At 53.5% G+C, this 14,449-nt stretch overlaps 1 protein-coding gene across 1 annotated transcript in view; it reads left to right on the top strand.

Annotated features, from left to right (window-relative positions):
- The window catches only part of PLXNA2 (plexin A2), a 199,956-nt gene that overhangs the window by 134,954 nt on the left and 50,553 nt on the right, over nucleotides 1–14,449 (top strand). The window contains exons 9-11 of the mRNA XM_062210276.1: nucleotides 2,353–2,467; nucleotides 10,034–10,234; nucleotides 11,685–11,781. Coding sequence (XP_062066260.1) covers nucleotides 2,353–2,467; nucleotides 10,034–10,234; nucleotides 11,685–11,781 — 413 coding nt within the window. The remainder of the gene's footprint in view (nucleotides 1–2,352; nucleotides 2,468–10,033; nucleotides 10,235–11,684; nucleotides 11,782–14,449) is intronic.

Here is a 14,449-nt window from a genome sequence, read left to right as displayed (position 1 = left end):
TAGCTGCATGCCTACAGATTAGTGCCCACCGCTCTGAGATTGCACACGGTGCAGGCAGCTGGTAGCAGTAGGCCAGGAGTGGAGGACAGAGGTCCACCCTTCGTTTCTGCCCATCCTCTCTGGGAGAGAAATGAGACTTTGTACAGAAGCGTGGAAGCTCCCACACCGTTTGGTTCAGAAAGACAGGAACCCAAGTCCCTGCAGTAGACCGCATAGGGTCGTAGGACCAATGGGCCTGCACGTTCAGTGAGGGAGAAGCTGAGCAGCAGCTCCATGCCAGAGGGAGCCGTATCTGGTTCCACAGACCCATCCTTCCCATCACCTGATAGCTACATAACGAGCAGAGCCCCAGGAACATCAAACCTGCAGGGTACAAGCTCTGGGCACAAGGGGCTTGACCGTCAAGGTGAGGAGGAGGTCTCTTCAGCTAAGTCCTAGAGAAATCTCTAGCCATCGGAGCAGTCTCCTCTTCTCTGATCTGGACTGTCATGATTTGGGTCGTCTTCTGAAGTTCTAGGGTTTCTACAGTAGTCAAGGAAGGAGACGTATCTGAGCCCCATGGGGAGGAATCCACAGATGTGCTGAGACACAGCAAGTGATTAAAATGGCCTGGTAGGAAACAGGGCGGGGCAGGAAGTGGTGCAGCTGCAATGGATGAGGTCGGCCACTTGCCACTGCATTACAGTCCCAGCTGACCCTGTGTTGGCAAACACAAGCATCTCGGAGATGGCACCCCTCAAGCTCCTTCACAAACTAACCCAGGGCGACAGAACCCCTTGTTTGTGAGAGCATCCCGTTCTCCTTGCCAAGCCAGTGTGATGTCACCACTTGTAATGATGGATTGCTATGGCAACAGAGATGCTGTCACAGGCAGCAGGCTTGGGAGGAAAAAAGCTGGTCTCATTGATAGCAAAGATCTCATTTTGTTGCCAGTGCTGTCTTACCCTTCTCTATCTTTGATATTCATAGTTTCAAGCCACAGAATCACATTCAAGTGCTTCTTTCTAATGTGACAAACTGAGGCCCACAGACGATACATGCTGTGACGATGGTCACAAAATGAGCCCATGCAAGAGTCAGGTCTGGAGCCCCAATAGATATTGCTATGTGTAGCTCACTGGTCGGCTTTCATTATTTGTTTGCCAAATCCTAAAACGTTAGCAAGAACCAGCTGATCATAGGGAAGTTCATAAGCAAGATAATTTTGGACATATGCAGAAGGAGATATAAAAGATCACCAAGGGAAAACAATTGTAGCTGGGCTAATGCACTTTATAACCTGTGGCCCAGGAGCCCTGGGTGGCACCGCAGCTACCCAAGTGCAGTCGGAAGCCCACCAGGTGGCGCCAGCTCACAGATCTGATCCCGCCCACTCCAGATAGTCTCCTTGTGAAAGGGGAGCAGGCAAAGAGAAGGAAGGCCACCCCAGCTTGCCAACATGTTGGCATTACAGTGGTCTGAGTACACAGAGAGAGCCAGCATAATGTACACAGCCGCCAGGTGAAACCGGAGGGAAAGGAGGGCACACCTTGGCCAGGAAGGCATTGCCACACGAATATTCCATGGCTCCGTGCCCGGGCATCTTGGGGAGTAGGACAAACTTACCATTTAATACTGTTAATTTCCCCAAGCCCAGTAACACAGCTGCTATGGACCAATTGTTAACACTCTAATGTTATTTAAGAGCTTCAAATAGCAGGTAATTTAAGTGCTTGAAAAAAAATACATTTAGCTTTGTACTTTTCAAAAGCACTTCCTATACATTAGCTTGTTTGATACCAGGCAGCCCTGTGGTGCAGACAGGAATGGTTTGTTATAGTCAGATGAAGAAACTCGAATTCAGAGAGGGAAGTGCCTTCCTCAGGCAACAGCCGAGGAAAGACTGGCACCGGATATGCCCCATGTCCACCCCGTGCTCTTTGAGCTCCTCAGTCTGATAAGCACTGCCGTGTTGGTAAATGGTTAACTACCAGCATTCAGGGAAAACCCTAGTTTGCAATTTCTGTGGTGTAAATACTCCCACGGTAGCCAGTTTCAACATTTTTACCAGCATTGTGTCCACCAACTTGCAAAATTCTTATGAGCTAGTATAGACCAATGCTAGCACACTTCCACCTTATACGTTTACATGAATCCTACTCTGACCTCTTTCTTTTCCCTCTAGTTTTCTGATCCTATGAATATATTGGATAGAGAATTCATAGTTCTCAGTGCCAGGAAATCTCTCAACAATTTGCCTTCCCAAGACTGAGACGGTGAAACAGACTTCAGCAGGACACCTGGCTGCCCGGCCTGCCCTTCCCTCACCTCTCTGCTCCCTTCCCTTGCCTCTTACTGTCCCTGTCCTTGCAGGTGCCTGTCCTGTGTCAACAGCGCCTTCCGCTGCCACTGGTGCAAGTACCGCAATCTCTGCACTCATGACCCCACCACCTGCTCCTTCCAGGAGGGCCGGATCAATATTTCAGAGGTAAGAGGTCTTACCTTGGCAGGACAGTATTCCCGGGGAATCGTGGGGTCCCTCCTCCCTGCCCCAAATGGCTTGGCCATCTTCTTGCTCTGGCCAGAGATTCTACGTGTTAGAAATTCCCACTGTGACAAAGCTCAGAAGTCTCAATAAATAACTCCAGAGGCAGAGGCCATGTCCACTTGACTCCTAAGACTATGCATTCAAGACCTTGAAGGTAACTGGGGCTGAGACCACAAGCTTAGAGGAACCATGTCCACCAACCAGACTGCATGGTTCAGAAGAGCGTAGTGAATGCCACTTATTCTTTGAGTCTGACCCTTTGCTTGGCTACAGACGTTTTCAAGTTCAATGGAACATTCACTCCCAACCATTTTTTCATGCCAACTTCTCTTCCAACTCCAGAACTCGGAGAAATGCGATGATTCTTTGACTCTGCTGTATGACTGGGAGGGTGGTCTTGAACAAAGAGAAAATCAGCTGGTGAAAAGAAGCAGACATTGCTAAAAGACCTATGTTGTTATGTCAGCAAAGCTCCATCGCTAAAGCCCAGCCCCTCTCTTGTTATCAGCAACAGGAAATAACAAATCACTCATCTTTCCTTAGTATTCCACTCATTGGTTACGCATTGATGTTGATTGCCTTACGTATTCACAGCATATCTTGGGGCAGTGAGGTCTGCTGGATAGCTTCCCTTTAAAAAAAAATTATTTGAAAAGTAGAGTTACAGAGAGGAAGAGGAAGAGACAGAGGTCTTCCATCTGCTAGTTCCCTCCCCAAGTGGCAGCAACAACCAGAGCTGGGCTGGTCTAATGTCTGGAGCCAGGAGCTTCTTCCAGGTCTCCCACGTGGGTGCAGGGGCCCAAGCACGTAGGCCCTCTTCTGCTGCTTTCCCAGGTGTAGTCACAGGGAGCTGGATTGGAAGTGGAGCAGCCAGAACTCCAGCTGGCACCAATATGGGTAGCCTGTGCTGCAGGCAGCAGCCTCACCCAGTATGTCACGACACCAGCCCCAGCTCCCCTTTCTGGTGCTTAATGCTTTTCATACCCCAAGGTGCCAGTTGGAGTTAACAATTATGCAGGTCTCATGTATTCAGACAAGTGCCCGTGTACGCATGTACACGTTTCTCTCTTGCTCCGCCTCTCGGAAAATGCATCAGTCTTAGTAGTGACAGTACAGGCTTTGTGGATACCTTTCCCCTGTTACACCAAACTGTCAGCTCTCGAAGGCAAGGACTCCTTCTTGCCTTTGAATCCGCAGTGCCTTTTGCAGTGAGTATTTGTAGAATGCACGCACGAAAGAATGGATGAACCAGTGACCTCTCTACCTACATCCCGCTGGTGGGAACGGTGTCTTCCTGTCTAAGATTTCAAGAAAGGGTGTCTCTGAGTCTCCTAATTTGATTACGGCCCTGAGTGTTTCTGTGGCCAAACGTAAGAAAGTAGATCCTGAAAGGCTTCCCAAATACACACCCATCACCTTTAACTCGACCTAATTTTAGGAACAGAAAACAATGGAGTGTGCCTGAAAGAGGGCGCTGAGATGGTCCCCGCAGGTGTCGTGTAAAACAGCTGCATCTCCTGAAGTGTTCCGCAGCCAGGCGCAGCGCCCTGAGAACTGTCAGACAGGGATTTTCTTCCGGTCGGCGGCTGTGCTTTGATGCAGCTGGACCGAAAACACCGCACTGGTCTTAGTGGACACTGGCTACAAATTCCAGCCAAATGCCCTACCAGGCTATGAAACTGCTTTGGGCCAGCAAAGGGCCCAAGAGCTGAAAGTATGAGAGTCAGCCCTGCTCGGGAGCCAGTCCAGTGAAGGGAGACGAGCCAGGCTAGAAGGCACGGAAGGGCCAGGATGCCTGCTCAGAGGCACAGGCTGGGCGGAGAGAGCAAGACTGTGGCTGACCGGCTCTGAGCCTGCCCCTCACGTTGTCGCGTCTAGTTCTTGAGCTCCTTAGGAAAATCAGGCAAGGCTGACCCCAGCGTGTAGAGAGGGTGTGAAGTGCAGATCTAGAAAAGAAGAGCAGCTGCCTCGCTTTCTCCCAAGGCCACATGCAGCCTCAGCTGAGCCTGAGAGCAGCCTGCCACCAGGGTGATGGCACGGGGTGTCGCTGGCTGGCTCGCTGGGACCCAGAGCCGACTGCAAACAGCCCAGCCCCGGGCTCCTCTGTACCATTTGGAGGAGGCTGAAACACAGCTTCCTCTAGGCCAGGCTGAGCGGTGTGGACGGCCCGAGAGCTGGGCCACAGGGGAGCCGTGCCTCCCCAGGACTGGGGGTGACCGACCTTCCAAAACCCCGGGGGGAGCCCAGACACTTCCCCTCTCCTAAGTTCATTCTCAGTGCTTGATGTCTGCGCCTTGGGACTGGAGAGGAGAGGTCCCTGTGTGGCCCCTCCTTCTCCTTGTGTGAGACTGGGGTGGACGGGTACACGCATGTACTGTCTCCTGGCACGGCCCCAGAACCTGGCTCTTGGGAGGGAGCAGAGGGAAGCCAAGACTCCATCCAAGAAAAGCAAGAAACAGTGTGGATCTGCAGTCAGGTTGCAAGGCCACCGCCTTAGCTTCTTAGGATACTAACTGAGTGTGTAGGCACAGCCTCCTGCACATCCCTTCCCAGCGAATAGCCCCCCAGGCCTTGCTCTCCCGCCCAAACCCTGCTGGGGGGTCCCCACTTCTGAAATGTAAGGAACAGCAGCATGCACAAGCCCAGCTTGCGTAAGGTGCCCCCCATGCGCTCTCCTCTTTTAGGGAGCTGGATATGCATTTGCTGTCTCTTTGGGGGGTCCCGAGACTATCTCTGCCACACTTCCAGTAAGTCCCTCCCCAACTCTGAATCAAAGGCATGTGCCACCAGCTCCACCCATGGATAATACAGCAGTGTTCGCGTATCACAGCCTTGTCGCTTCCTCTCACGAGGCAGGAGTTTCTCGAAGCGGGATCCCAGGGACCAGCCACATCTGCACCACCTGGGAACTCCTTTGCAATTCAAATTCTTGGGCTGCAGCCCAGATGAGGAGGCTAAAGACAGCACCCCTGGCGTGTGCCGTGCCCGTTGACTCTCACCACAGCCCTGCAGCTGCACATCACTCCAGTTGACACCTGGAGTAACCAAGATGATAACATTTTTTATTTTTTGCCCAAGGCTACAGAGAATTCAGGCATCCCAAAAAGCTGAGTACAGTTGACTTTCTGTAGAAAATCAGGGCCCGGGAATGTGTTTGTCTCCATGGCCACGGTCACACTTGCAGAGATTGACTTCAATCCGGCCCCTTTGCTGTTGACCTTGAGGGTGCAGGGTGTGGCCAGACCAGCACAAACTTGTGTCCACAAGTTGGGAAACTGTCCATGCAAAGATAGGCCGGCAGTACCATGTCCACATAAAAAAAGCCAGCCAGGCGTGCCCAGGAGCAACTGTGCTGGAGCCTAAAATACTAAATATACTCCTCATTAACATTCACTGAATGCTTATTACATATGCAGCATATATGTCTCATTGAAGAGCTATAGATAAACACCATTTACTCCTAACTACTCCATGAAGTGATTTCCATTACAGATAAATAAACCGAGGCTTGGATATGTTGAACAGTTTCCCTGTGATCATCAAATAAACGTGGAAATCAGGATTCAGTGTTAGTGTTCCGGGGCGGCCTTGAATAGGTTGGAGTCTGGTCCTGCTTTCTTACACACACATGCACACGCGTGAGAAGTGTGCAGTAATAATTTTCACACTTGGTCATCCGCTCCTGGCCACTTACAAGGTCCTTCAGATCCTGCTTTCATGCAACCTAGGGCTGTCAGACTCTGGTTTACAGATGAGGAAACTGAATTTCCCTGGAACCATCTCTCAAGGCCTTGCCAGGCAGTGGGCCAGAGCTTTCCACAGCTCGGAGCACAGCTGGTCTCCGGTGAAGCCAGCGGGGGTCTCTGCCTCCCTGGGCCGGATCAGGCCGTGGCGTGTTGTTAGCAAGCTGGTGCGCACAGGGGTACACGTGGCCTTCAGCTTTGAAAGCTCATCCTTCTCCATGGCTAAACCAGGCCTAGTGAGATGTAGATGCATAAATATCTTCTTTACACCCCGTCCCAGGGGAAAGACAGAACCAAATAAATCCGATTAGCTTCCCAGGAGGCTGGCTGCTGTCTCTCTTTGAAGACCAGCGAGTGAAGATAATGCCATTTCCACGTGGGAAGTCGAGTCAGAGCGCTAGAAGGTCCCCAGCTCAGGAAGCTGGCAGGGCACAGCCAAGCCAGGGGGAGCAGTGTGGCCTCAGGACGCCAGGGCCCTTGCCCACCCCTATGACCACGCTTCCTCCTCCCCGGCACCCCCTCCCCTAGCATATCCCCACAGATCACTGCCAAGGAGGTGATCCTGGTCCACTTGGCTCAGAGACAGAGAAAGAATAAGATAACCCAGAGGTCGTGAGAAGTCTGAAGGCCGGCAGAGCGGTTAGGAATTCAAGAGTACGAACGAGGGTCCCGACATGTGGGAATAGCAACTTGCAGTGGTTTGCTTTCTTGTTCTTAGGACCTGGATGCGTGTGTGCATGTGTGCGTGTGCGTGTGTGTGTGTGTAGAAGCAAGCAGTTTGGCAATAGTCTCATCATCACATCTGATTAAACACTCACCTTCCTCAAGCCCCTGAGGTGTGCAGGTTCCAACAACCTGGCAGTTCTCTGGGCTGCCAGCTCTCCTGCACCTGCCTTCAGCCCTTACCTCTGCCATTTCCACCCAAGGGTCATGGCCCCCTCACTACTATGGGCACCAGGACCAGCTCACAGCCCAACCTTCTGTGTCCTGCTTCTTCCCAGGATGAGGAGGGCTCACCTGGGACACCAGACTCTTCTGTCCTGTGCCCCGGAGAATAGAAGGAAGAGTCCCGTTTTGCCTGGCCTGAGATCCATAGCCAGACAAAGTAGAACCACACTTGTTCTGCAGCCACCTTGGAACCTAGCTAGGCAAGAAGACCTTCACGAGCATGGCCCAGAAACTTAGTCCCCAAAGGCCTGAAACAGCGGACCAGGGGAAGTTTTTCTAAAACCCTAGTGAGTATTCACAAAGTGTGTACACACACACACACACACAGTCATCTCTTGTGTCCATGGGAAATTGGTTCTAAGACTCCCACAGATACCAAAATTATGTGTAAATGCTGTGCAGGTAGCTGTCAAGCTGCATTGTGGGGGCATAATGGCAAGAATAAAGTCTCCATGTGTTCAGGGTTCAGGACAGACGAAACTTTTGTTTCGATATTTTCATTCTGTTGTTGGTTGAACCCATGAGCCCATGGAAACAGTGAACCAACTGCACTGTCAAAGTCAAAGAGTTGTACAATCTTATTTACTAGCTCCAGACATCATAAATCCAAAAGCACGTGGTGAAGACCCTGCTAACCGAGTAGCTCTGGGTTTGTTCCCTGAGCTCATTAGAGACAAGAAAAAAGAGCTCATCATTTACAATACATGAACTGGGAAAGGCTCTGAAAACCTTCTCTCTCTCTCTCTCTCGCTCTCTCTCTCTCTCTCTCACACACACACACACACACACACATACACACCATTATCCCTCAGCATTATTTCTAGCCTAAATTGAAATTCTAACTTACTAGATTTGCCAGAGTTTTTTTTTTCCCCACTAACAGGAAGTGGCATCTCCTTTTCCATAGGATGCCTGGTTCTCCCTAAAGTGGCATTCTTTTTTTTTTTTTTTTTTTTTGGCTATAAATATATGAAAGCCTCTGTCAGGAGTGCCTGCAGGGAACGAAAGTTGAAGAGCAGTAAAGAGTCAGTTTACGGGTTGGCAGCCTGAGTGACTGGCTCCTGCTCCCGCACCGGCACCCATCTGCTCCGCAGTGGCTTTGCCTTCCTGTCTCCGCTGGGAGCCCTGCCTACCTGCCTGCCTGGAGTCCTCACTGGTGGCTGCTGGGCGAGTGAGGATGGCACTGGGAACCCTCGGGGTGGGGAGGGGGGCTGCAGAGCCCCCAGGTAGATCCCCATAGAAAGATCTGCCTGGATCCAGTTCTCTGTAAATCCTCGAGACCCTTTAATAGGGGGAGTAATCACGTGACCCCACTCCCCACTCACCAGGATCATTTCCAAGCCCACTTTTGGGAATCAAAACCCTTCCCAGGGCTCTGGCTGCCTGCGGGGTGGGACAGGCTTTACACTCGTCTCTAAACTGTCTTCACTTTTTCCTGTCTACCCTCCCGCAAAGGCCGAGTGTCCACGACATGCAGGCATTGGAATGAAGTCTGGGGGTGCAGAGGTGGCCACCTCCCCCAGCAGCCCACAGCCCAGGGATGAAGGAAATCCAGACGTGGCAGCTCTGTGGCCTCTGTGCTCTCTTGGGGGGCCCATCGCCCAACCCGGAGCCAGTGGCCAGCAAGACGGCCTTCCAGACAGGCAGGGCCTGAGCTGAGCGTGAGGGCTGATTGAAGAGCCATCAGATAAAGAGGGCTGGGAGCAGGAGGATCAGAAGAGCGAAGGGCAGGCGTGAGCGTCTGAGAGACAGAAACGCACAATCACAGGCCCGGAGCTAGATGCAGACAGGGAGGCGGCCCGTCACAACTCCACGTGGCTGGATCATACGCCAGACACAGGCAAAGAGGTGGCAGGGGCCAGGTTGCCCAGCAGAGGCCCAGAGGGGAGAGTCCAGGCTGACTGGCTGTCCCAGATCCCGGCCCAGGCTGTGCCGTTGCTCAGCAGGCCCTGTGTGGCACAAGACTTCTGATAGGGACAGGTTTTCTGGTCGTCGGGAACTGTTCCACACATCAGCATCTTAGTAGTCATTGGCAGCAGCACCTGTGTAGGCCTTGTTGCAACAGCAGCCCCCACGCTTTCCCCAAGGGTCTCACTAAGAACCACCACCTGGGGGCAAGGGTTCCTTCCCCCTGGCTGATTGTTCCAGATACGCAAGGATGGTGCAAAGCAGGTGGTCTCCAGGCCTCACTGCCAGGGGCTCCTGCGGGTGAGAATTTGACCTCTGTCAGAGGAGAGGCGTCCTCCCCAGCGTGGTCCTTCCCACAGCCCCTCCCAGCCAAGCCTTTCTTGTTTGGGTTTTGTTTTCCAAAGCAACCCGGCATGGCATTCATTCATTCACGCAGGGCCTGGTAATGAAACGAGATCAAAAGCCAGAGCAAGTGTGCGGAGCATTGCTGGGAGGGCTTCATCCACCTCCTGGAAAGCCCAGCTCAGCTGGAGCCGGGAAGCTGACGCTGCCGATAACAGGTGCCTCAGGCGCTGGACACCATGAGGAGCAGAATAGGAGGGGCTGGGAGACCACATGAAACCGGGAGCCCAGCGTGTGCGGGCTGGGGACGGGACACGCGGAGGCGCTTGTATCCAGTATTGCAAGAGATACAATCTGCAGCACGCCGCAGCGGAGCTTGCAAATCGGTGCCCAAGTTGCATCACACACATGCGATCTGGGACAACCGGTGGGGTTGGATGAGAGCGGCGTCCTTCTCACGGACAGCTCACCTGGGCACCACAGGGTCTACCCATGCCCCGGCTCAGGGGAGGACAGTGTGAGCTGAGGACAGACCAGCCTCTGTGCTTCCTCCTCCTGCCCCCAGGACTGTCCCCAGCTGGTGCCCACGGAGGAGATCCTGATTCCGGTCGGGGAGGTGAAGCCAATCACGCTGAAGGCTCGCAACCTGCCCCAGCCCCAGTCGGGCCAGCGAGGCTACGAATGCGTCCTCAACATCCAGGGCACCATGCACCGCGTCCCCGCCCTGCGTTTCAACAGCTCCAGCGTCCAGTGCCAGAACAGCTCGGTAAGAGGCCCCTCCCGGAGCAGCCCGGGGCCTGGAAGTTTCCAGAAGCTTCCGGGCCCACAGACTGACCACACAGCCCCACACAGAGAGGAGCAGGGCAGTGAACAGAGTTCTGTGAGCCCCAGCGGCAGCAAAGCTGACAGTCTTGCGCCCCTCCCTGGGTGAAACCCCAACCCCATTGAGTCAACCCCAGGATCCTGTCCCCCTGCGGGATGTGAGTAAGTGGGAGGGCCTGACCCAGGAGGGCAGCTGGGGAGGACTGGGGCCTGTGACTCTGAGAGCAGCAAGGGTTAAACCAAACCCGGATAGCAGAAAGCGTGAGGTGTTTAATTATAATACCAGCCCAGCGAAGATCTTTTTATCTGCCAACTCCCTGTCTCTGACCATGGGGGGTCAGCTGGGGAGGGGGCTCCATGACAAAGGTGTTGAGAAAGCTAATTCACCCGGGAGACAGAAAGGGAATCTGGGCCTCTTATCAGGAAGCTGTCAGATTCCGGGGTCACAGGCGCTTGATAGAATTTGTAATGGGGAAGGCACCAGGCTAGGGGAAGGCAGGATGAGAGAGGGAAGCAACAAAGGAGACAGGCCAGGGGAGGGCCGGGGGCAGATGTGCTGGCAGACTGGAGCCAAGTGGCAGGGCTGTGCTGCACACAACAGAGTACCCGGGGTCTCCCCTACAGAGGTGCCAGCTTGAGGCTGGGCCACCGCAGGTCTGCCTCCAGAGAGAGCAAAGGGCTGTGAGGCCCTCTGTGGGGTCAGTCCAGGGGGGAAGTGGACTCTTGCCTGGAGGCCTTTCCTGGTGGGACTGACCGGATCTAGGCCCCAAAATCTGTGGGCCTGCTCCCCCAGTGGGGCATTCACCAAAGCAGGGCTCTCATGCGGCTAGAGACAGGAGCCCAAAGAAACACGTGGAGGCAGGGGTCACTGCCGGTGTGGGGCAGGGGTCACAGAGAGGAGGGGCCCTGGCTTCGCCTCTGAAGCACACGGCTTCCTGGAGAGGCCAGACTTGCCGGAACGGCTGCATGGTAGCTCCCAGCCCGGGTTCTGGACAGCAGGCAGCGAGACCAAGGACAGAGAGGTTGGGGGAGGGCTGAGGGATCCGAGAACCCCTGGGGAATGTGGGTCTGAGCTGGACTAGAAGGGCAAGGATGGGTGAGAAGGGTGACGTTCCTTACGACATGAACTCAGCCAAGACATGCAGAGGGGCGTGAGCAGGTATCTGCGACAGGTGGATTTGAAAAGTCTGTAGGAGACTGGAGAAGTAAGTTTGGATCAGATTATGGAAGGTGCTGAATGCCAAGTGGGAGGGTTTGGGTAGGAGTCTGGTGGCATTGGTGACAGGAGAGGCCATCTGGGGGTCCTCTGTGCAGTACAGGGGTGTCCTCTGCACCCCAGACCTGCTGTGGTAGACAGCCTTGCGAGCAGGTGCCTCCGCCCCCTGTCCCTGCAGTACCAATATGATGGGATGGACATCAGTAACCTGGCCGTGGACTTCGCCGTGGTGTGGAATGGCAATTTCATCATTGACAACCCTGAGGACCTGAAAGGTAAGCGGCTACTTCCGGGTAGCAGTTTGATCTTCGCACGACCTGGGGAGAGACTGGGGCTGGAGGGATCAGAGCCGGGCGGCCGCTGTGTCATGAATAATACACTCCCTCTGTCAGCGGAACTCTTCAGAGGAGCCGAACGCAACATTTGGAGCCATCAAAGGAGCCCTGTTTTATTACAGCCAGAGCATCTGCGGGCGGCCGCCGGCCCCTCCACGTGATTCTTTGGGCTCCTGTCGACTTTGAAGCAGCGGCGGAGCCTGACCTAGGAGGAGGGCAGGCAGGAGCGTCCCGCCAGGCGCTTTGGGAGGACAGACATGGTTTCCACGCAGGCTCTTGTTCTCCCGTCCTTGGCCCTGCTCACGGTCACTGCGCAGAGAAGGTTTTAAGGCTGCTCCCCTGGGCAGCAGGGGAGGGACCGGCAGGCAGACTCTCGCTCACATCTGGAGCAGAGATGCTCATGCTGGGAGCTGGGCTGGAGTGGGACCGGAGCGCCACGCGACCACCTCGACTCCTGGGCCTAGCCACACGTGTGGAGCTCCTCCCAGGGGCCAGGTAGCCCAACCCACAGTGTAGCAGAGACCAAGATTCCGTCCATCCTGCTCTCCAGAGCGGCAAAGCGACTCCCTGCCGATGAGCACTCGCTGCGGGCCAGTGAGCGTTTCGTGGTTTTTTTGAGATGTTTTTTCTTTGTCATCACAACTCGGAGCTGTAGGCACTATGAGTGTTCTCATCTTGTGAACAGAGAAACCAAGACCCAAAGAGATCAAGAAATTGGCCAAAAGCCAGAACGGGATCCAAGACAGTCTTAGCGTCCCCACAGTGGGGCCCCACGACTCAGGCCTCCGTGGGACTCCCACGTCCTCTCCTCCAGGAGATGAGGGGACATTCAAAAGTTTGAACGAGTGGGATAATGGAATCAAATGATAGGCTTGTTTTGGATTCTGGCACAAGACAATTGAAATCCATGAATAATAGTTTTTTTCATAATGTACATTTTTCCGTGAACTTTATAAAGACCCCTCATATACCCCATCCCCTCCTCCCACCATAAGCCACAGGCCTCAGGCAGCTGGAGGGTCTCAAGCCACCCCAGGCACAAAGAAGGTGGCCAAGGCCGAGGGTCTGTAAGTTTCAGTGTCTTTGGGGCTGCAGCTCCCCGTGCCCATGCCACAGGGGGCAGACATCTGGTTCACAGTGTAAGATGCTGCTTGGGATGCTCACACCTCACATCAGAGTGCATGGGTTCAAGTCCCGGCTCGGTTCCCAACTCCAGCTTCCTGCTGATGCACACCCGGGGAGGCAGCAGGTGACGGCTCAAACACTTGGGTCCCTGCCACCCACAGGAGAGACCTGGGTTGAATGCTGGACTCCCAGGCATCTGGGGAGTGAACCAGTGGATGGGAGCTCTTCTCTGCCTCTGTCTTTCAGATAAAATTTAAATCAATGTCTCTGAAATGAGGAGAAAGAAACTGGGCCCGAGGTGGGTTTTTTGGTTTTGTTTTTTGTTGTTGGTTTTTTTCTTATTTCTCCTGCCAAAAGGCCCCGTTTGCTCACTGTAGAGAGGTGGGAGACACTTCTCCTGCTGAGGGTCTGGGCTATGCATAGAGCTTGCAGCAAAGCGTCTCTGTCAATCTGTGGCATCCAAACCTTCCCTGGGCCTGGGGATGTTTCCCAAGCACCCTGGGTGCCCAGGAAGAGCCATCTCCACACCTGGCCCCACCTAGTCTCCAGTGTTCATGGACGCTGCTCCCTGTGCTGTGTAGAAGGGCCGCTGTGTGTAAGGACTTGGGTTCAGTTGCTGTCACTTCCACCTGCAGCTGTGTGAGCTCAGACTAATTACTGCTCCTCTTCACTGTCCCTGGCTGAGAAAACGAGGGAAGGATGTCTGCCTCCCAGGGCCAGCGTGAGTTTCCAATGAGCTGGTGCCTGGCACCACAGGGTCCAGTTTTATACATGCTCAATGTGTGCACTTGTTCGTGGTGAGCTTCCCACCTCCTGCCCTCTACCTTAGGAAGCCACAGGCACAAGGATGTCTAGATTTGATCCCTGTGGCTGGGACTGAGGGGTGCTGGTTAGAGCAGAGGAACAGAATGGAGACCAATGGGAGAATGAAAACATTGCCTCCTGTTGGGGCACACGCCCGTCCTCCAGCACAGATGCCAGCAGGGACACGCCACCTGGTCCTGAGCATTGCATCTGCTTGACTGGAAAAGTTGAAAAACTATTTTCTGAGTGCAATTGTTGTGCTCTGTCCATGGGAGGTTGGTTCTAGGACCCTCTGCGCATACCAAAACCTGCAGACGCTCAAGTCCCTTATATAAAATACTCTTGTGTTTGCATTAGAACCTACGCATATCCTTCCATTCATTTTAAATCATCCCTGCATTATTTATAATCCCTAATACAATGTAAATGCTACGTAAGTACTTGCTAATACTATATTGTTCAGGGATTAATGACAAGGGAAAAAGTCTGTATGTGTTCACTACAGACACCATTTTTTAAAAAAGATTTATTTATTTTATTTGAAAAGCAGATTTAGAGCAAGAGGGAGACACACACACACACATACACACACAGGGCACGGAGAGGGATCTTCCCTCCATTGATTTACTTCTCTAGGGCTGGGCCGGGCCAAAGCCAGGAGCCTGGAACTCCACTCAGG

The sequence above is a fragment of the Lepus europaeus genome, chromosome 14 (assembly GCF_033115175.1).
Source record: "Lepus europaeus isolate LE1 chromosome 14, mLepTim1.pri, whole genome shotgun sequence".
NCBI classification, from domain to species: domain Eukaryota; kingdom Metazoa; phylum Chordata; class Mammalia; order Lagomorpha; family Leporidae; genus Lepus; species Lepus europaeus.
Note: the sequence above shows the minus strand (reverse complement) of the source record. Positions and strands in the feature narration are given on the sequence as shown.